Source organism: Panthera onca, chromosome C1 (genome assembly GCF_046562875.1).
Source record: "Panthera onca isolate mPanOnc1 chromosome C1, mPanOnc1 haplotype 2, whole genome shotgun sequence".
Lineage (NCBI taxonomy): Eukaryota > Metazoa > Chordata > Mammalia > Carnivora > Felidae > Panthera > Panthera onca.
In genome coordinates this window covers 99964150-99987978 of record NC_138346.1, presented here as the reverse complement: position 1 = coordinate 99987978, position 23829 = coordinate 99964150, and the positions used below count along the sequence as shown (strand labels likewise).

Here is a 23829-nt window from a genome sequence, read left to right as displayed (position 1 = left end):
AAAGGAAAAACAGTAGGAAAATGCGGACCCACTTACTTCACAGCTGCTATTTGGTCCTTTACTTCCACTGAACCTAACCTTCGATGAATCTCCTGCAGAATTTTCAGGCCCTGGAATCCACTTCCTCTGCCATCAAATCGTGCCGTGATAACATTATCTGTGTCAACAAGTACTGAATCCCAGTCAATGTGGAACTTATCTGTAACCAGCTGGCCTCCTGGTTCTTCATCCCTGTAAATACCAACACATTGGACCAAAACAAGAGCAATTGACCACGTGGTAGAAATTTTAGCTTTCGCACTTACTATTTCAAAATTTTGGAAAAGACCCAGGTTGCCTATTAAAATTTCTGTTAATCCTTGATAAGAAGCCTGAAAGTATCTGTTAATCCTTGATAAGAAACCTGAAAGTATAATGCCATTTTCCTTTGTAAAATTTCAAATGAAAAGTTCTCTAATGCACTGAAAACATGAAACAAGATTTAAAACTGTTCATACGAGATTATTGTAACTCATTTTTCAAATGAGAGAAAGGAAGAAAAATACATTAACTTTCCATAAGCATTTCTTTTTTTTTAATTTTTTTTAACGTTTTTATTTATTTTTGAGACAGAGAGAGACAGAGCATGAACAGGGGAGGGTCAGCGAGAGGGAGACACAGAATCTGAAACAGGCTCCAGGCTCTGAGCTGTCAGCACAGAGCCCGACGCGGGGCTCGAACCCACAGACTGCGAGATCATGACCTGAGCCGAAGTCAGCCCCTTAACCAACTGAGCCACCCAGGCGCCCCTCCATAAGCATTTCTAAAGAACAATGATCAAGTTGACATACAGGCCCTACTTTATTGGATTTCTTCCAGATAGTGTGTTTTGTAAATGTCTTGGAGATGGTGTACAAAGGCTAAAGGATCTGTTAGCAGAACCAGTTATGGAGACTTAATAATAGTTTAACAAGCATTAAAAAGACAACAGACCCAAAATGAAGTCACTTATATTAAATTCCAGAACTTAATAAAGCCTAACCTAATTGCACTTCTAGCCTCTCCCAGAACTGGAATTTTAAACCAATGAAAATCAGGAATTTCCTGTTCAGTACTATGAAGTAATCTACATGTTAAGACCCCTCCCATAGCCCCCATCTTCCCCTTAATGGAAGGTGACCTGGGCTGAAACAATCTTTTGTGTTCTTTTGCTAAAACCCTTCTTGTCCCACCCCATTTCTGCCTATAAAATCCTTCCATTTTGTACAGGTCCTTGGGGATTCTATTTGCTAGATGGGATGCTACCCAAATCAGGAATCCTGAAGAAAGCCAACTAGATCTTTAAACTACTCAGTTGAATTTTGTTTCTTGACACAATAAATGGACAATCCTAAAGACTTTCTGACTCAAATAGACATACTACATTAATATACCCTGAATTTCTTTTTGTAGTAGAATTCTCACTAAGGAGAAATTAAGCATACATTGAGGAAATATGGTTTTTCATCACTAAAGTTAACTAGAAAAGAGAGACACAGATGTTTGAAAAATTTGAAAACTAGAAATAAAGAAGGACACACAAGTTATAAAGCATGAACATTGTCTCTGGCAGGAAAAAGTGGTACAACTTTAAAATGTCCAATTACAGTGGTACTTATTATTTTACTTTCTAGAATATAGAAAAGGGAAAAAAAGCAGAATCTCATAAAATCACAGATACTCTAGGCCCAAACATAGTTATAGTTCAAACGTTCATTTGTCCATGTGATAGATTTAAAGAGCATCAACATCTAATTTTCTGAGAACATCTTCAATTTTAGTTGAGCTGTGTACCAGAAATCTTTACCCTATTCACTCTTGTAAGGATACCAATCTCTTGACTTCTTGTTTATATAAATGTGTTGCTTAGAAGCACCAGTATATACCAATACATAAATTAACTCCCATCAACAAGCTTCTAGGTTATCACATTTGCTAAGGAAAATAACTTCTGGGCAGCAAATAGAACTGAACAGATACAGGGGCCATGTGAGATCAGTGAGTTAGGTAAAGGAGGAGGTAGGAAATAGGAAAAAAAAACATAGGACAATTAAAATTTACTAAATGCTTTTATAGGCTAAATTTTGTCTCTGAAAATCTACCTGTTCAATCTCTAACACCTACTGTCTCAGAATGTAACTGTATTTGGAGATAGTGCCTTTCTAGTGGTGATTCAGTTGAAATGAGGACATTAGGGTTGGCCCTAATCCATCTGACTAGTATCCTTAAAAGAGAAAACTAGTACACAACAGAGACCCTAGGGACATGAACCAGGCAGAAGAAAGACTCTGTGAAGAGACACAAGAGGGAAACCCAACTGCAAGCCAAGGAGAGAGGTCTCAGAAGGAATAAAATCTGCTGACTCCTTGACTTTAGACTTCTATTGTCCAGAACTGTGATAAAATAAATTTTTATTGTTTAGCATACCCAGCCCTATTAAAGTAATAAAAATGTCTTCTGTGGTTTAAGTACTTGAGATCCATTATTTTACTTACTATACACTACCAGAATTTATTTAACCTTTCTGGGGATGAAGTTGTCTTTTGCATGGCTTATTTCCTGCATTATTTCTCCTATACTGTAAATAAACTGACCCATGAAAGTGTTTAATCATGATCTCCCACCATTCCCCCCAAGTCACATAATTAATGGTGATCCTGTGAGCCAAATCTAGATCTGTTTGGTCTTTCCACGGTGTCTTCAATCTTTAACTCTTCTTGTGATTTTATTTTTAATTTAATTTAGTTTTTACGGCATTAGCTCTCGATCAGTTTATTAGGAATTTTTACTACACATACCCACGTGCTTGTACCTAGAGTTCTAATTGCCTAGTTCAGGACAAAGTGCAGAATTGCTATTTTTTCCAGATTCCCAGGTGATACTAATATAACTTGTCTATCCATTGAGAAGTACCATGAATCATTATGCCTAGCACAGTTTGTGGTACCTAAACACAGAAAAGGCTGTTTACCTAGATTTTTTCAGGGAAAGTATACTCATGTGAAGTTTAAAATGGAAGGACTTTTATTTTTTTTATTTTTATTTTTTTTTATTTTTTAACGTTTATTTATTTTTGAGACAGAGCACGAACGGGGGAGGGTCAGAGAGAGGGAGACACAGAATCTGAAATGGGCTCCAGGCTCTGAGCTGTCAGCACAGAGCCCAACGCGGGGCTCGAACTCGCAGACCGTGAAATCATGACCCGAGCCGAAGTCGGCCGCTTAACCGACTGAGCCACCCAGGCACCCCGGAAAGACTTTTAAAAAGCCTTTAGTTTATGAGGGCTGATGGGGGGTGGGAGGGAGGGGAGGGTGGGTGACGGGTATTGAGGAGGGCACCTGTTGGGATGAGCACTGGGTGTTGTATGGAAACCAATTTGACAATAAATTTCATATATTTAAAAAAATAAAATAAAAATAAAATGGAGAACATTTACACAAAAAAATAAATTAAAAAAAAAATGAAAAGCCTTTAGTTTAAATAAAGGGACTATATTTTGAAGCTTGGGGATTTATTGCAAATATTAGAAAGCAAAACATGATTCACTTCAATGATTAACTTCAATTTTTTTTTTATTTTTTTTTAACGTTTATTTATTTTTGAGACAGAGAGAGACAGGGCATGAACGGGGGAGGGCCAGAGAGAGAGGGAGACACAGAATCTGAAACAGGCTCCAGGCTCTGAGCTGTCAGCACAGAGCCCGACGCGGAGCCCGAACTCACGGGCCGCGAGATCATGACCTGAGCCGAAGTAGGACGCTTAACCGACTGAGCCACCCAGGCACCCCTTAACTTCAATTTTTAAACTTAGTAAAAATATGACCAGATGGTCATACTTTACTCTGAATGTTGATAGGCAAGACGCTAAGGCTCAAAGACTCTTTGTGTCCTTGTCTTTAATACTGGCAAAATACTGGCATCCTTGTCTCCAAGAGTTTCGTGTGCATTAAATGGCATGGTGTATTTGAAATATTTTACAAAATATAGTAAGAAATGTAAAACAATGTTTAGATTCATCACACAGTAGAAACCTGTTGCTTTTCTGTTTGTGAGCAGTTTTGCTTATATTGAGCATATTTCCTTGCAGTTAAAAAACCAAAAAAAAAAAAAAAAAAAAAAACTATATAAAGGCTTTGGGCCAGTTGTGCAGAAATCAAACTGGGCAGTATCTGTGGATAAAGGTAATGTGTCATGTCATATGATGTATTATGTCAGATGGACCAATGATACCTAAAGACTTCTAAGAAAATATAAAACTAAGGAACAGACCCTTTGGAGTAAGATCACACTGTAAAATGTTTTGTTGATATGTAAGATAATAGTTTTCCAATTTATATATGAACCCCATTGCATTGTTCACAGCAGTTTAATGAGTTGAGTTCATAGCTAATGTAAGTGTAGACAAAATGTTAAGTCATAGACATTTTATGGCAGGCAAATAAATTATCTTAAGATACAGTTTAAAATAAGGCACATTTTTCAAACTTAATGATTAATAAATGTTTGTAGAGTTTTATAAACAAAAACCTTTAATCCCTTAAAGTTTGCAATACCCAATGAAAAAATACAATTCCACTCCTTTGGTATTTTCTCTTAATTGCCATGTTTGACTTCAACATTGTCTTTACAGTTTTTCAGTGTTAGAATAGAAAATGATATCAATACATTACCAAAGATCTTAACACATTTCTCCATCTACTTGGGTTCATTGTTTGTTCTTTTTTGGTGTATGTTACATGCATATCTATTTCAAGATGAGTTATCAGGGGCGCCTGGGTGGCTCAGTCGGTTAAGCGTCCGACTTCGGCTCAGGTCACGATCTCGCGGTCCGTGAGTTCGAGCCCCGCGTCAGGCTCTGGGCTGATGGCTCGGAGCCTGGAGGCTGTTTCCGATTCTGTGTCTCCCTCTCTCTCTGCCCCTCCCCCGTTCATGCTCTGTCTCTCTCTGTCTCAAAAATAAATAAACGTTAAAAAAAAAAAATTAAAAAAAAAAAAGATGAGTTATCAGAGAACATGAATTATGCTAAGCATTGTCCTTATAAGGAAAAAGCCAAACAATTGCAGGAACGGGATGGAGATTCTTCACAAAGTGTTGAGCAAGAAATACTAGATTATTTTTCTGCAAATGAAGGCAAAAAATACTGCTTATTCGGTAAGATAGAAATAGTAAGACACGTGGCAGTGAGAATGACCACAAAGAAGTACTCCAAATCACCCACCGATAAGAGGGGGCCACGACTCATGTATTTTGGTCGTGTAGAATTGGTGAGCTCCAGTTTATTTTGTTCCCTTTTGTCTTTCTCTGAGTGTCATCTTCATCTTTGTAAATTTTTTTAAGATCTAAGTGTTTATACATAATTTTTAAAAATCTTGATTCTAGTATAGTTAACATATGGTATTGTATTAGGTTCAGGTGTACAGTCATCTTCCTGCACTATTTTGTTTGACTCTCTGTCTCTGAAAACTCTGGGGACCCATAGAAAGGAGGGCGTTTCAAGGCTGAGAGTGGGGACATACAATTTTGTTCAAAAGCTGTGGTAAAAGAACATTTACATCTGTTTTAAGCAGTGGAAAGATCACAACATTTATTTCCTAACCCAGGTAGAAAAATAAAATTAATACTAAGCTTTTCTTAGAGGTTAAGTTCTTGGGAGACAGGCTCCTCATTTATTTCAATACCTTCAACACTACACGTGCCTGAATGGATGAAGAGTTCAAGATATGGGCATATAGTAAAATATAGAAAGGAAGATGAGTTTTATACATGATATTTAACAGACCTTTAAAATGACAAAACAATCTTTATGACCTAACAGAATACCTATACCAAACCTGAATTAAAGTGTGAAGAACAATCAAATTGTTCAGACTGCAATGTTTGGTCAAGTTCACAAAGTGCTACTTAAATTCATGTACGGAGCTTGAATTTATGTTCAGAAAACATAGATTTTGGTCCTGACTTTGTTAGGAAGTGCTGAGTTTCCCTGAGTAATTATATGCTGTTTTTATTTTTATTGTTCTTGTTTGTAAAATACTACGTTGTAAATAGTTAAAATTACAGTACATTTTTAAAAGCCTTTCCCTAACAGTAAAACTAAGGTTATAATAAATGGAAGGGAAATATATTTTTTTAAGGTGGGGAAGGGGAGAGGGAGAGGGACAATCTTAAGCAGTCTCCACACTCAGCACAGAGCCAGACATGGGGCTCGATCCCATGACCCTGGGTTCATGACCTGAACCGAAATCAAGTTGGATGCCCAACTGAATGTGCCACTCAGGTGCCCGAAGAAAATATTTTCTAATGAGTACTCTTTACTTGACTGATCTATTGCGTGACAGAATTTGTTTTCCTACATGGCAGAATTTTAAAGCTGCTATACTAATAGCTGTGTATCTGTCCAGTGGGATGTGAGAGGAGGAGACACAGAATTGGTTAGTCACCTCGGTTCTTTCCTCTTTCTGGGCCTAGAATAGATAGATTTCAGCTGCATGAAAGCTAGATGAAAGCTAGAATCATTGACAACTAAGTGTTGCAATTTTATTTTAGATAGGATAGACTTAAAACGTGTGAAAGTAAGGGAAAAGAATACAATGGAAGGTGAGCTTAGGGAAAACAAAAATAAAACTGATGCCACAAAGAGCCATCGCCACACTAAATTTTTAAGGAAAATCAATTGTCAACCCTTCTGATTTTGTCTTTAGGAGATCCTTCATTTCATAATTGGTGAGTTTTACAGGACATTAGCCTTAAACAATATTTTCTTTGCCTTAATATGAATTTTACTAAATAGAAGTTTATAGTTAGGGATGATTTAGTTGTAACATATATGAAGTTTGACCTCTTTGAAGCAATACATACATACATATGTATGTGGGCTAAAGGCCTCTTGGCCGATTCCTTCTGTTTCTTATTTTATGATCCTTAGATTTCTTCTCATGGATGGATTGTCCTACATGCAGAATGGCAGGATGAGTTTTGTTGTATATTTACTATATCATATGAGAATTATTATTTTTGCCTGTCAGAGAACTGTTTCTTGTCCACATGCCCCTCTTCTTCCATCAGGAGTATTATTAATATCTGTAAATTTCTGATCTGTGGTTTGTTTATAATACAATTTTGGCTGAATATCATAACTAGCAGTGAGCCCAATGTGGAGCTCGAACTCATGAACCACAAGATCATGACCTGAGTCGGATGCTTAACCAACTGAGCCACCCAGGCACCCCATGATATGGTCCAGGTTATTTAGGCCTCTACTTAGACCCTTTCTTACACTGGCAAAGCCGGTGTTTCTGGTGGTAGTAATGATAAAGCCTAGTTGAGAATACATACAAAATTAGGCTTATCAACCAAATACTCAAATTGTATTACTCTTCAACACTTGTGTTCATATACTTGCATTCATAGATCCTGTTCACATTAAACCTTTTAGAAAAACTACCTGCATCAATCCACTGGAATTAGGGATTGCAGGGATGTGGGAGTTCCATCCTGGAAAGAGCACAGGGTGGTATGATGGTAAAACCAAAGTGAGTTGAGCCCAGGTCCAGTGGCTTTAGACAAATTACTTCCCTTCCCTATGCCTAAGTCCCTAAGTTTGCTTATCTTTGGTGTAGAGGATGATAATAAGACTGTCTCCCTAGTAAAATAATGGCAAGGATTAAATGAGAAAAAAAAATATATGCAAACATAGCACAGTGTCTGGTTCTTGATAGATACTAAATATTAATTAACCCAGTTCTGTCCGATGCTATAGGACTTGACCTTTTCATTTTCTGTTTCCCTCTTGGAAGCTGAGCTGCCATATCTGGTGATTCCCTAGGCAATTCTGCATTGATAATTCCCGAGCCTTTGTTTAACAATAGTCAAGTTTTTCTTATTTTGCTTAGTCTAAGGAACAAATTCAGTTGCATTAAAAATGTTCTACTTTGGGGGCACCTGGGTGGCTTGGTCAGTTAAGCGTCCAGCTCTTGATTTCTGCTCAGGTCAGGATCTACAGGTTGGTGAGATAAAGCCTTGCATTGGGCTCTGTACTGGCAGTGAGGAGCCCCCTTGGGATTCTCAATCTCTCTTTGCCCCTCTCTTGCTCATGTTCTCACTCTTTCTCAAAATAAATAAACATAAAAACAAACAAAAGTTCTGCTTTTCACAGTGGGTGGGTCTTTCAGTTAATTAGAATGAAAGATGTGTATATGTAGACGTGTGTGTGTGTGTGTGTGTGTGTGTGTGTGTGTGTGTGTCTGTCTGTCTATTTGGTTACTTTCCACACATGGCTATTTGTGTTTGTACTATGTGCATCCCTGTATGTGTAAGTTCTTTCTTTTGCTTCCACAGATGTATAATTTTTCTAGCACCAAAAATAAAAAATAAAATTAGATAAAAACAGAAAAATCTTACCCTGGTATGCTTTTCTCGATTATAAAATGTATGCCATAGAAATTAGGTCTTTTTTATTTTTAAGGCATTATTTTTTTTCAGTAAGTTTTCTTTATATTGAAAAAGCTGTTGAGATAAGTAATACTTTTTCTTGATCAGAATTTGGATCTTGAATTTGGGAGGGTATTTTGTGTTAGTAAAATGGGATCTGTTTTTTCATCCTTCCACTACCCTGCTACTCCTTTCTCCCACTTCCTGTTTTTTAAGGTTTGTTTCTTTGTTTGTTTTGAGAGAGAGAGAGAGAGAGAGAGCAAGCATGCACAAATGGGGGAGGGACAGAGAAAGAGAATCCCAAGCAGGCTCCATGCTATCAGTGCCCTCTTCCTAATTTTTAATAAGTAGCCTTTCTCATATCAGGTTCAATTTCTATTAAAGGTATTCTTCCTTGCTTTGAAAGGAATTTAATCATATTTTGTTCTTTGGTTTCTCTTGATTAAAAGCCACAGATTATATCCTTAGCATGATACAAAAATTGCATAATGATTATCATTAGTGCAATGAAGAAAAAGCAGAATCCAGTTCATTAAATCAAGTTATTTCTATTGTTGTAGGAAGCTGAAAAATGAAAAACTTATCAGAATGCAGGATGAAACACTGAACAGCATGGATATTAATGAACCAGCTATAAAACTCAAAAATGGACTGTTAGTATTATCCACACAAAATTAACCTCAGGATAAACATCTAAGCACATGAAAATATTGGAAGAGAACCAATGGAAAAGGGCCTCAGGGATATCTCACACATAGAAATTGTGCAATAAAATGAGAGCAAGTTCCAATCTCCTAATCATCTCTGCTGTCAAAGTCTTAGTACATTAATTCGTATCCATTGGCCAGTTTCCATTTGGGATAATTTCTAACAAATGGGTGAGGAGGTAGAAAGGAAGGAATTTGCTGATCTTTAGTTTCAATTACTAGGAATGCCTGTATCATCACTGAGGTAAAACAGCATTTGATCCCGTTCCTTGGACCTCTTTAGAGAGGGTCACAGTCAAAAGAAAGTTTAGCACATTGCATAAATGGATCACTCAGAGGAGAATCAACCTCATTCTTTATTTTATATAACTGTTAGGTAAATGTCTTATACAGTAGGCCCACTTCACTGTCTTTGGCATATGAGCAATTACATTCTCAAAAGGAATTTGGAATTCTTAGCTGAAAGAGAATTAAGAATTTAAGGTTTTAAAAGCCTTGAGGTGCCTGGGTGGCTCAGTCAGTTAAGCATCCAACTTCGGCTCAGGTCATGATCTTGTGGTTTGTGAGTTTGAGCCCCACGTCAGGCTCTGGGCTGACAGCTCAGAGCCTGGAGCCTGCTTCGGATTCTTTGTCTCCCTCTCTCTCTGCCCCTCCCCTGCTCATGTTCTGTCTCTCTCTGTCTCAAAGATAGATAAACATTTAAAAAATAAATAAAATAAAGGCCTTTTTTTTCCAAGTTCTGACTCTGGGCCTTTTCCCAAATTTATACCATATCTTTTGAAGGTTTTTATCTTAGAAATTTTAGGGAAAAGTAGTAAAAGTCTGAAAATGTACCTTTTGGCTAAGTGTTCACCTTTTAGTATATGTCTAACATGTAACACATTACCTACCACTTCTGATTATAACATCTGCCCTATTATATTCATTGGACAAAATAAAATAATGTATAAGCATTGTAAACTGCATGATACACAGATGATTTTTTACAAGAATATCCACACATATGAAGCTATATGTGTATTATATATATGTATACATATCTTTTTATACTTTTAGTTCTTTTTTAAATTAATTTATTTTGAGAGAAAGCACAGCAGGGGAAGGGCAGAGAGAGAGGGAGAAAGAGAATCTCAAGAAGGTTCCACACCAAAAAAAAAAAAAAAAAAAAAAAGAAGGTTCCACACCACCAGCACAGAGCCTGATGTGGTGCTCAAACTCAGGAACCGTGAGATCATGACCTGAGCTGAAACCAAGAGTTGGACGCTTAACTGACTGAGCCACCCAGGCACCCCTTATGCTTTAATTCTTAAAGATGCAGTAGGTTCTGTTCGACGTGTGTTCAGTTGATATGCTATATTTCATGTGATGGATTAAAAGGGAAATGATGGCGACATAGACATCACTGTGGTTTCTGCACAGCTTTTCCAAAGACATTAATATTTGCAGGTAGTCAGAAACACACTTTCTTAAGATGAAAGGGAAAGCCCTCGCAATATATTAAGACTTCAAGAAAAAATGTGAAACTCAGTAGAAGCACCTTGATTAAGGGCATGTTATGGATGGCATAGTAGCTCTCGAAATCACTGGGTCCCTCTGCATTAGGCTATTTGATGACAACTGAGAGTTCTGATTATAGATGTTGCAAAAACAGGGAATAGAATAAATAGTGAATGAAACAGGGCACACCTAGATTTGGTTTGTAATTTTTATAAAAATGGTACAATAAAAAATGGCTGAAAGAGAATGCTCTCAAAGAGGAAGTGCCCATTTCCAGGTTGAATAAAATGGAGTAACTCTAGATTAAAAATGCTATTTGATTTAACCCTACAAGAATTTTACTAGGAATCTTAACGTCTGAATTGTGGTTTTGTTTACAAAAGTTTAATAGTTTTGAGTTTCTTCCCCAGTCTCATTTCTCCTAGATATTCTGTAAATGTTAGCATGTGATTTTGTATAATACTTGTTTCTTAGTAATATACGTGTGATGTCATAAAAGAAAAGTCTTTGCTTCTGGCAGAGCTTCTAATCCTCATTGATACTCGTTAATTCTGCTTTGCCTGTATGCTGTATAGTCTTATATGAATGTTTTTATATTTAAGGCAAAAGGGAAGAAGATTTGAGAACCCTCAAATAACATGTCATTGATGTACTCGGGGTTTTGTTAGATTGTCAAAGGAGAAAGTTTCTCAGCATCTTTGATTTAAATTTTCAAATACATGTTAAACTAGTAACATACTTAATATTTTCTTCTATTGTGGATTTTAGAAAAAAATAAACTATTAAACCAGAAAAAGAGAATGATTTAAATATAGGTATATTCTTACATTTATGACCCAGTGTATGACCATCAAAACTTTAGAAACAGTAAATTATCAAATATTTTTTTATGAAAAGTGTTTAGGAGCTATACCTTTAAATATACAATATACTTGTATGTTTTCATTGGTACTAGTAATCAATATTGTTCATACGAAACTATAATTCATGTCATTCATATGAAATCATCAATATCTGTATTAAGAGAAGAGAGCTAAAATGGTTACAATAAAAAAGTCATAGAAGTGATTTTTATGTATTTATATGGAGAAAAATCTGTCAATTTAAAAGAATCATAAAAGATAATCTGATAACTGCTGCAGTATATACACATTTTCTGTAAACTTAGAATTTTTCCCCCCTGTGGAACCTTCTCAAGATATCAATTTTGAGTTTGTACACTTGTAAATAATACAGAAATTAATGATGACATTTAAGATGCATTATCTATAGATTATGAAAGAACAAGGTCCAATTTGTTCATAAAAAATATGGAAAGTGATGATCACCCTTTCCCCTTCCATTACCTGGATTAAATGCCACTGTCTTTTCCTAATCATTTCATCTGCATTAAAGAGTGGGAGAATTTTCTATCCATTTAAATGTGGGAAATCTTTAAAAATGAGAAAAATCAGAAACTTACAATTTAAGCTTTGCCCCTTATAAATAATCCCTCTTTGAGGCGAATACTGACTCTGTCATCCATATGCAATCAATATGTGTTAGTTTCGTAAGAACTTGATAATGAAGTAGGTCTGTATTTGGCATGAACAAGTGTGAGATCAAAAGATGTTAGAGAACTTGTGGAATAGATGTGCATTTACTCTTGGGAAACCAAACAAACTTACTCCTGGCTGTCTTACCCATTCAAAAGTATATGAGTCCACAGAAAAATTGGTGGTTATAAACACTTTTCAGAAAGTGAACAATTTTATTAGAATTTGGAATTTTATTAAATAGTCTAGGTGAGAATTTGATCTCTCATGTGGAACATCTAGGAACTTAATCATGATTCCTATAATCATTAACATGGTCCTGTTGGAAAAGGTTACAATCTAGAGATTATTATACATTTAAGTGGGGACAACAACAACAACAACAAAAAAGGTCCTAAGAATTTGGTTGTAGTAAAGTCTCTAATTCTGGTCAGCAGTTTTGATAATTTTCCAAAATCAAATATGCAATGGACTATGTACCCAGGAAGAATTGAGTAATAAAAAGAGATTATTGATCCAAAAAAGAAATAAATAAAACTTAAGTTCAAACCCTAATTTTGTACTGCTCCTGATGTTAGAGATAATATACATGATATATTTTAGTCACAGTTTCCTTGTGTTAAAATGAAGACAATGATATTTATCTTTGATGGTTTCAGTAAGCTTTAAAGGTGGTATCTATACATCCTTAAAATGATGTCCTTTATCCAATAAATAATCTTACTAATTTAAGAAGCTCAATAATCAAAAATAAAAGAGAAACAGTGAAAAGATAACATGAAAATCAGTCATTATTAAGCATTTTCCAGAAAGACTATTAGAGAAATGAGAAATGGACCTCACATTTTTCTGAGGGGGAAACTACACTGCAAAGAAATTGACTCATTCAGAGGCTGAATTTAAACACATTATAAACTCTCAAATAATTTCTTTCTCCCTTTTTCCCTATCTTGGCTGAATTCATTCCTAATGACTAACTCAGGGTTGACTGATTTGTTTGGTCATTCATTCATTTATTCATTCATTCATTCATTATTTCCTGAACACAGATAAAGCCCGTCACTATGTTAAGACAAAACCATACAAAAGGAGTTCTTATAAACAAGGAGTTTACAGTTAATAGAGAGCAAATAAAATATTGTAATCTGTTGTGGTTACATGGTACAACAGAGGTGAGCACAGAATATGAGGAAATACATCTTAAAATGTTAAGGAGAACTTTTCCAGTTGTTTAAAAAAAATCAAGGTACTGGAAGACTGTAAAAAACACAGAGGAATGATTGGGAAGCTCCTATTTTGCAGAATAAAATAGTTTTTTTGTTGTTTGGTTGTTTTTGTTTGCTTGTTTGTTTTTAAATATCCAGAGACTGAATCTCTACTAGGGGTAGAGTGCCACATTTCCAGATATGGATCACACAAAGTTCACTCTAGCATCAGAGTGGAAAAGCAACTTAGAGCAGATAGAACAATAAAGTACAGAAAAGGAAGTGTAGGTAGAGAGCAGTGTAGCAGATTAAATTGACTCATCCAGGGGCGCCTAGGTGGCTCAGTTGGTTAAATGTCCAGCTCTTGATTTCAGCTCAGGTCATGATCTCATGGTTCGTTAGTGAGATGGAACCCTGTGTCAGGCTTCACACTGTCAGTGGAATTGGTATTCTTGTTCTGCCTCTCTCTCTGCCCCTTCCCCTGTTCATGCATGTTCTCTCTCTCCCTCCCTCAAATAAACTTAAAAAGAAAGAAAAGAAAATTAAAGAAAAGGAAAAAGAACTGACTCATCCAGACATGGTGTCTGCCTCTATGGGGCTTCAGAAAAAGAGTGTGGGCTCTTGGACAACCCCATTGGTTCAAAGATCAAGGCAAGACACTGTGGTCCCATGAGCATATTATTCAAAATTATAAACAATATCCATTGTTTGTTGAAAGTGTGTTTATGAAAAAAGCAATGATGTTATCTTGATTGTGGGACATGCATGGCTATATAATTTCACTCACTACATCTGTATCACTTAATTATATCCTGCTATTTAATGGAATAATTATACAGAACAGAGCTGACAAACAGCTCACTTCCATCTAGATGACCATGTTGCAGTGCTCTGATATGCATAACACTGATTGATGAAGCTCTAGATAAAAATGAATCATGCTTTCTAGTTAGAATGGCTTAGTGTGAAAACTAATAGTGATCATGTCATTTGCTTTCTGGACATCATCCATTTATTCACTCAATATGTTTTTGTGGAGTGACTCTTACTCCAAAAGCTAAACACTAGGAGGCATATGGCATGTGTAAAGATTTTTTTATGTTTTCTTAAATTGTTTAAATATTCCATAAACCATTCTATGAATTATTTCTCTCAATATTCACTTCTAGACTGTGGATCTTCCTCCAGAAACCTTGGTCCAAAATCTAGTGAGAGTCAGAAATTTCCTAAATAGTGTGTAAAGACATCCTGACAAAATTAGAGTAAACTAGAAAAGTGACCATATGATTGATATGATTCAAGATATATGGAGAGACTTTGGACAGAAAGCTGTGGCTGTAGGAGGAAACACAGATTTGGAATTGTAATAAGTTACAGACGGCTGGATAAGGAGGGTGAAAGAAAGCTTCAGGAACATAAGACTTGATGGATGGCCATAAATTTATTAGAATTTGAAGGAAAATGGATGGAAGAAGAAACAAAGTCATAGAGGCATTCTGGAAATTAATGTAATTTGTTTCACAGACACTGCCTCCCAGAGTTAGACCTTTGTCAAGTGTAGCATGGATAAGTTGAACATGAAAGAGTAGAAAATGGAAAGGAATAGTGATTTCTTGGCACTGAACGAAACTCTCCAGATCCATACTGCTTATCTTCATGGATATAGCAAACAAACAACCTTTCATCTTTAATAAGAGTACCTCTATCTGGATTGCTTCCTACCAGGGTCTAGGCATTTAAGTTCATATTTATTTATGTATAAAATAAACATTTATAACTGTAGGCTATCTCAATCCTTAGTTTTGCACTATTAAAAGAATGACAGATTAGTAAGTTTTTTTAGGATTCTTCTATATGTGCCAGGCATTATGGAGACACATTTAACAAATCTAAAAAAGGATTATGTATTTCAAGATGCTTGTGATCTTTTTATCTTCCCACAGCCACTGGCGTAGTTTTTTGCACATAAAGCAGCATGTAAATGTGTTACACTAAATTATGTATATATGAGTAGAAAATAAGAATACTAAAAAAAAAAAATTCAAGATGATAAATGCTGAAATGGATATACATGTATATAGTATAGTTATAAAGATGAATATAGACACTGGGTTCTTAAGGGCTCCCTATAATGTTAAATAGAAAGACAGGAGAAAGATAATTAGGTATCCAAAAGGAGAATACAGAATAGGAAAGAGAAGGGTGGTCATGACTCCATAGAGACCACTGTAAATGGAGGTCATGAGATTTATCTGTAGTGGTAATGCTTCTTAGCTTTTCTATTACAGTAAAATAATACTGTTACCATTGATTCACTTTTACTTCCTATATCATAAAATTAGGTTTGGGTTTCAGAAAATCTGGCCATACAGAGATCCTCAGAGGACCATTTCTTCTGAGGTTCCATAATGAAGATTTGGTAGAAAGGGAATTCCAAACTGTCAGAGTCTACTTTCTTCAAGGCCAGTCTTCCTTCCAGCTACTCTGGTATTTGCTGCAGCCTGTCTCCAACTAATGCAGTCATCTTAGAATTTCCTGGATGTAATTCCATCTGTACAGGTGAAGAAATGACTTACAGTCTGTTAAGTGCTAGATACACTATACAAAACAAAAAAGTAGTGACACCAAAATCACCAAATCATATCTTAGCATCATTTAAATAATAGTCACTTTATTATTCCTCACTATCTAATCATCCATTTAGGTAAAGAAAATAAATATTTATTATTATTTTTTTTTACAGTGGGGACTCTACTTGTCACTGCAGATACTTTAATCTTAAAAAAGATATGCCTTTAAATTATAAGCAACCGGCAAAAACAGCTAAAAACCGCTTAAGCCATTCTCACCCATGTAGGTTTCCAAGCATAAGTATTTTAGAAATGATCAGCTTAAAACACTATACCACTTTTTAAAATGACATCAAAAAAGAAAAATCCTGGGTTGGTTTAGTAAGTCCTATTCTGTAAAAGTTCTGGGAATTTACCTCTGAAAAACAAGCAGTTTGGATGAAGTAAATTAACATTTAGTATAATCAGCATATATAAATAAAAATACTTTCATTTAGGGGCTCCGGGATGGCTCAGTTGGTTAAGTATCCATTTCTTGATTTGGGCTAAGGGCGTGATCTTACAGTTGTGAGACAGAGCCCGTGTCAGGCTCCACGCCCAGTGTGAAGCCTGGTTGGGATCCTTTCTTTCCCTCTCTCTCCCTCTCCCCCAATCACTCTCTCTGTCTCAAAATAAATAAATAAACTTAAAAAATACTTTCAAGGCACCTGGGTGGTTCAGTTGGTTAGGCATCTGACTCTTGGTTTCAGCTCAGGTCATGATCTCATGGTTCTTAATGTTTGTTTATTTTTGAGAGACAAAGAGATAGTGCAAGTGGGGGAGGGGCAAAGAGAGAGGGAGACACAGAATCGGAAGCAGGCTCCAGGCTCTGAGCTGTCAGCACAGAGCCTAACATGGGGCGCGAACCCAGGAACTGTGAGATCATCACCTGAGCCAAAGTTGGACGTTTAACCTACTGAGCCACCCAGGTGCCCCAATCTCATGGTTCTTGAGTTTGAGCCCCACATTGGGCTCTGTTCTGACAGTGAAGAGCCTGCTTGTAATTCTCTCTCTCCCTATCTCTCTCTGCTCCTCCCCCACTCATGTTCTCTCTCTCTCTCTCTCTCTCTCAAAGAAATAAAACTTAAAAAAAAATACTTTCATTTTTCCCTGTATCAACCAAAAATTAGCAAATTCTGTAGGCCTGACTACATTATTTTACCTGCTTTTGTAATGAATGTCTATTAAATAATTTCATGGGTGCTGAATTACATATTACATAATTCTACTGATAATTTTTTCTGAAAATTTTTTCTGAAAGTATAAAATATTTTCTGAAAGTATATTTTTAATTGTATGATATGTGTAAAATCAAATAGCTTTCAAAGACCATAATGCCTACTGGATCATCTTTCTCCTCCATAATTTTTTCATGATCTTTGACATTTTTATTTTTTAAGTTTTTCATTTTAATTCTAGTACAGTTAACATACAGTGTTATATTTTAGGTATATAATATAATGATTGAACAATTTCATATCTCAGTGCTTATTGTGCTAAGTGTATTCTTTAGTTCCTATCATCTATTTCACCCATCCTCCCACTCACCTCCCCTCTGGTAACTACCCGTCTGTTCAATAAGTATAAGTAATTGTAAGTATAAATAGTTAAGAGTGTGGTTCTTGGTTTGTCTACTTTTCCCTTTTTGTTTCTTACATTTCACATGTGATTGAAATCATATGGTATTTGTTCTTCTCTGATCAACTTATTTCACTTAGCATTGCCCTCTCTAGTTCCATCCATGTTGTTACAAATGGCAGTATTTCATTCTTTTTATGGCTGAATAATATTTCACTCTGTGTGTGTGTGTGTGTGTGTGTGTGTGTACACACACACATATATATATACACATCTTATTTATTCATTCATCTGTTGATGGAACTTGAGCTGCTTCCATAATTTGGCTATCGTAAATGATGCTGCAGTAAACATAGGGGTGCATATTGCCTTTCAAATTATTTTTTTATATTCTTTGGGTAAAAACTCAGTACTGGATCATAGAGTAGCTCTATTTTAGTTTTTGGAGGAACCTCCATACTGCTTTCCACGGTAGCTGCACCAATTTGCATTCCTACCAACTGTGTGTGAGGATTTCATTTTCTCTAAATCCTTGCCAACACCTGTTGCTTCTTATGTTGTTGATTTTAGCCATTCTGATAGGAGTGAAGTGTTACCTCATTATGGTTTTGATTTGCATTCCCCTGGTGATGAGTGATGTTGAACAGCTTTTCATGTGTCTGTTGGGCATCTGTATGTCTTCTTTGGATGTCTGCTCATGTCTTCTGCCCATTTTTAATTGGATTATTTGTTTGCTGACTGCTGAGTTGTATCAGTTCTTTATATATTTTGGATACTAACCCCTTATCAGATATGTCGTTTGCAAATATCTTCTCCCATTCCATAGGTTAATTTTTGGTTTTGTTGATTTTTTTCCTTTGCTGTGCAGAGCTTTTTATTTTGATATAGTCCCAATAATTTACTTTTGCTTTTATTTCCCTTACTTTAGGAAACGTATCTAGAAAAATGTTGCTATGGCCTATGTAAAAGTTACTTCCTGTGTATGTTCTCTTCTGGGATTTTTATGGTTTTGTGTCTCACATTTAGGCCCTTAATCCATTTTGAGTTTCTTTTTGTGTATGGTGTAAGAAAATGGTCTGGTTTCATTCTTTTGCATGTAAGCTGTCCAGTTTCCCAATACCGTTTGTTGAAGAGACTGTCTTTTTCCCTTTGGATATTCTTTCCTGCTTTGTTGAAGATTAATTGACCAGATAGGTGTGTGTTTATTTGTGTGTTTTCTATGCCATTGATCAGTCTTTTGTGCCATTACCATACTGTTTTGATTACTACAACTTTGTAATATAACTTGAGGTCTGGAATTGTGATGCCTCCAGCTTTGCTTTGCTTTTTCAAGACTGTTTTGGTTATTCATGGTCTTTTGTAGTTCCAAACAAGTTTTAGGATTATTCATTCTAGTTTTGTGAAAAATACTAATGGTATTTCAATGGAGATTTCATTAAATCCGTAGACTGCTTTGGGTAGTAAAGCTATTTTAACAATATTTGTTCTTTTCATGCATGAGCATGGAATATCTTTCTATTTGTGTTTTCTTCTATGTCTGACACCAATGTTTTATATTTTTCAGAGCACAGCTCTTTCACTTTCTTGATTTAAGTTTTTCCTAAGGATTTTATTATTTTTGGTGTAATTGTAATTAGGAATGCTTTTTTAAATTTCTAATTCTTTTGCTTCATTATTAGTGTATAGAAATGGAACAGATTTCTGTACATTGATTTTGTATTTAGCAACCTCACTGAATTCATTTATCAGTTCTAGTAATTTTTAGTGGAGTCTTTTGGGTTTCTATATATAATACCATGTCATTGCAAATACTGAAAGCTTTACTTCTTTACCAAATTGGATGCTTTTTATTGGTTTCTCTTGTCTGATTACTATGACTAGGATTTTCAGTACTATGTTGAATAAAAGTGGAAAGAGTGGACATCCTTGTCTTGTTCCTGATTTTAGGGAGAAAGGTCTCAGTTTTTCACCATTGACCATAATGTTAGCTGTGAGTATTTCATATATGGCCTTTATTATGTTGAGGTAGATTTCCTCTAAACCTATTTTTCTGAGGGTTAGTATCATTAATGGATGGTTTACTTTGCCAAATGTCTTTTTCTGCATCTATTAAAATGATCATATGGTTTTTATCCTTTGTCTTATTGATGTGATGTATCATATTGATGGATTTGCAAATGTTGAACCACTCTTGCATCCTGGGAATAAATCCCATTTGATTTTGATGAATGACTTCTTTAATATATTGTTAGATTCAATTTGCTGGTATTTTGTTGCAGATTTTTGCATCTGTTTTCATCACAGATATTGGCCTGTAGTTCTCTCTTGCTCTCTCCCTTCCTCTCTCTTTATTTTATCTGGTTTTGGTATCAGGGTAATGCAGGCCTCATAGAATAAGTCTGTAAGTTTTCCTTCCTCTTTTATTTTGGAATAATTTGAAGAGAAAAGGTATTAACTGTTCCTTAAATGTTTAGTAGAATTCCCCTGCTAACCCATCTGGTCTTGGATTTTTGTTTGCTGAGAATTCTTTAATTACTGATTCAATTTCATTGGTAGTAATTGGTCTGTTCAAATTTCTCTTGCTTTCTCAGTTTTGGTTTAGGTTATATGTTTCTAGGAATGTTCCCATTTCTTCTAGGTTGTCCAATTTGTTGCCATGTAATTCTTCATAATATTCTTATAATCCTCTGTATTTCTGTGGTATCAGTTGTAATTTATCCTCCTTACTTTCTGGTTTTGTTTATTTAAGTCTCTCTCTTTTTTAATGAATATGGCTAAATGTGCTTCAGAATTGTTTGGTCTTTTCAAGGAATCAGCTCCTAGTTTCATTGATCTGTTCTAACCTGAGTTCCTTCCTTCTACTGGTTTGGGGTTTTGTTTGTTCTTTTTCTAGCTCCTTTAGGTGTAAGGTTAGGTTGTTTAATATTTTTCTTGTATTTTGAGGGACTTTCTCTGTATCCCAAGATTTTGGATCCTTGTGTTTTCTTTTTTATTTGTCTCCATGTATGTTTTTCTTTGATTTCTTGGTAGCATCTTATTTAACATCAATGTATTTGTGTTCTTTCAAGAATTTTTCTTGGGGTTGATTTATAGTTTCATAGATATGTGGTCAGAAAAGAAACATGGTATGACTTCAATCTGTTTGAATCTGTTCAGACTTATTTTGTAGCCTACTATCTGTTCTGCAGAACATTCCATGTGCACTTGAATGTATATTCTGCTTTTTTAGGATGGAATGTTCTGAATGTATCTATTAGATTTATCTGATTCAATGTGTCATTCAAAGCCAGTGTTTCCTTGTTGATACTCTGTTTGGATGATCTGTCCATTGATGTAAGTGGGGTGTTAAAGTCTGCTACTATTGTATCACTTTTGATTACTTCCTTTATGTTTGTTATTAACTGCTGTATTTGGGTGCTCCCATATTGGATGCACATTTATTTGTTTATAAATTTTATGAGAAAAAGAGTAAATGTGCAAGCAGGAGAGGGGCAGAGTGTGGGAAAGAATTTTAAGCAGGCTCCACAGTGTCTCACAATAGTGAGATCATGACCTAAGCCCAATCAAGAGTGACTTAACTCACTGAGACCTCAGGCACCCCTCAGTACATAAATAGTTGTAACTGTTATATCCTCTTGTTGGGTTGTCCCCTGAATGATAATATAGTGCTCTTCTCTTCTGCTAGTCTTTGTTTTAAAGTCTATTTGTCCAATACAAGTATTGCTACCCTTTCTATTCACATCCATTTGCATGACAAATGCTTCCCCATCCCCTCACTCTCAACTTGCATGTATCTTTAGGTCTGATGAGTCTCTTGTATGCAGAATATAGATAGGTCTTGTTATTTCATTCATTTTTCACCCTCTGTCTTTTGATTGGAGCATTTAATCCATTTACATTCAACGTAATTACTGATAGGAAGGTATCTATTATTATTTTTTATGGTTATTTATAGTTCTCTGTTCCTTTCTTCCCTTGCTTTCTTCTCTCATGATAACTTGGTTTTCTTTAGTGATATACTTGGATTCCTTTCTCTATTTTTTTTGGCATATCACTGGTTTTTTATCTGTGGTTACCATTTGATTTGTATATAACATCTCTGTATGTAGCTGTCTACACTGAGCACATTTTAGGTGTATGGTATCATACTTTACATCCTTTTATCCTCATCCCTTTGAGTTCCTTGACTTATTTTTATAAATATACTTATTTTTACTGCTTTTGTGCTTCCTACTTTCCTTACTCTAGCTCATGGTCTTTCCTTTCCACTCAATGAGTCCCTTATAACATTTCTTGTAGGACTGGTTTAGTGGTCATGAATTCCTTTAACTTTCGTTTGGAAAACTCTTTCTCTCTCCTATTCCTTTCTTGCTGGATAGAATATTCTTGGCTGCAGATTTTTCTCTTTCCGCACTTGGAATACATCATGCCACTCCCTTTGGCTTGCCAGATTTCTACTAAAAAATCAGCTATCAGCCTTTTGATGTTTCCTTTTTATGTAACTGCTATCTTTTCTTTTGCTGCTTTTAAAATTCTCTATCACTACTTTTCCCAACTTAATTACTATGTATCTGGGTGTGGACTTCTTGGGTTGATTTTTTGGGGGGATCTCTGTGCCTAGTAGATCTGGATTTCTGTTTCTCCAGATTTGGGAGGTTTACAGCTATTATTTCTTGAAATTTTCTGTCTCCTTTTCTTTCTCTTCTCCTTCTGTGATCCATATAAAGCAAATATTATTACATTTGATGGTGTTGTTGAGTTCTCTAAGTCTAGTTTCATTCTTGAAAAAAAAAATACACACACACACTCATCTGCTCAGCTTGGTTACTTTCTATTACTCTGTCCTTCAGGTCACTGATCCAATCCTGCTTCATCTAGTCTACTATTTATTACATCTAGCATATTTTTAAATTAGTGTATTCCTTATCCATAATCGGTTCTTTTTTTTTTTTACCTCATTAAGTGTCCCACTAATGTTCTCTACTCTTTTCTCAAGTCTGATGAGTATCTTTATCATCATTACTTTAAATTCTCTATGAGACGTATTACTTATCTCCATTTTGCTTTGGTCTCTTGCTGTAATTTTTTTCTTATTCTTTTATTTGGGACATATTCCTGTCTCCTCATTTTGTATAACTTTATGTGTAGGTTTTTGTGTGTGAAGGGAGACAGCCACATCTGCACTTGCAAGTAATGTCCGTATGAAGAAGAGGGTCTTAGTGTCCTGCTGTATAGTGTCTGCTGTTCACCAGAACCTGGTGCAAGGTCTTCTATGTGTGATGTGTGAACCCTGCTGTTGTGGCTGAGCTGCTCTTTCCTTCAGCCCAGTCATCTGCAATAGCTTTCTTTGCTTGTTGTGGGCAGTGTTTACTCCCTTGTAGTGTCAGTGGACCAGTCTGGGAATGCCTTGGACTTGAGTTGAGTCAGACCAGGCATTTGCCAAAGACATTAGCACCAAACTGCAGGACACTTTCCCTGGTTGCCCTCTGAGAAGATTTCGTTGGCGGGTGGGGCATGCAGTCAGACTAGTTGTTGGCCTCTGGCCCACTGCTATGTCTTTGACTGGTGTGTGTGTTTTATCTTTCCCTCTCTCAGGGGCATGAGACACAGTGGAATGGTGCTGACTATTGTAGGGGCCGCTTTCACGCTGCCAGGGCTGCAGTACCCACAGGGAGGGCGGGGGCTAGTAACCTTTGAGTGCTGCCATTTTTCTGTAGGCAGGGCCCTGCAGCACCCAGACTGAGAGACACTGTCTGAAGGGGTGGATCTGTGGAAGCTGATAATTTTAAATATTAAAATTACTAGTACCAAAAATAACTACGTTTGTGGTTTCAATTTGTTAAACACTACATGCAAGTGTTTATCCTCCACCAAACACTATGGTGACGTGTCTCTATAAATTATCCCAAGTTATCATCTCCAACTTTTATTTATAAGGAAGCTGAAGCTTAGAAAACATAAGCAATGTATTGGTAAATCTTTGAGCTGAGATTTGAACCCAGGCTACCTGACTCTTAAATCAGTAACTTTATTGTACTATCCTGCCTCTAAAAAAAATGATTATCTCTTTTTAACAACAAAAATTGTCTTGTCCTAATCTCTTACAAACTAATTTCTTCTTAAAAACAAAAAGTCACTCAGACTAAACCTCATATTGGATACCAAAACGAGCCCATTAGTTTCTCTGACTCAAGGCTACACAGAGAATCTGTAACTTCTGTCTACTTTTTCCCTCCTATGTGTGACATTAT

General features: G+C 35.8%; 1 protein-coding gene across 3 annotated transcripts in view; it reads right to left on the bottom strand.

Annotated features, from left to right (window-relative positions):
• The window catches only part of DPP10 (dipeptidyl peptidase like 10), a 1350210-nt gene that overhangs the window by 18757 nt on the left and 1307624 nt on the right, over window positions 1–23829 (bottom strand). For all 3 annotated transcript variants that reach the window (XM_078451370.2, XM_078451369.2, XM_078451371.2), the window contains exon 20: window positions 37–231. In XM_078451370.2, the coding sequence (XP_078307496.1) occupies window positions 37–231 (195 nt within the window). The remainder of the gene's footprint in view (window positions 1–36; window positions 232–23829) is intronic.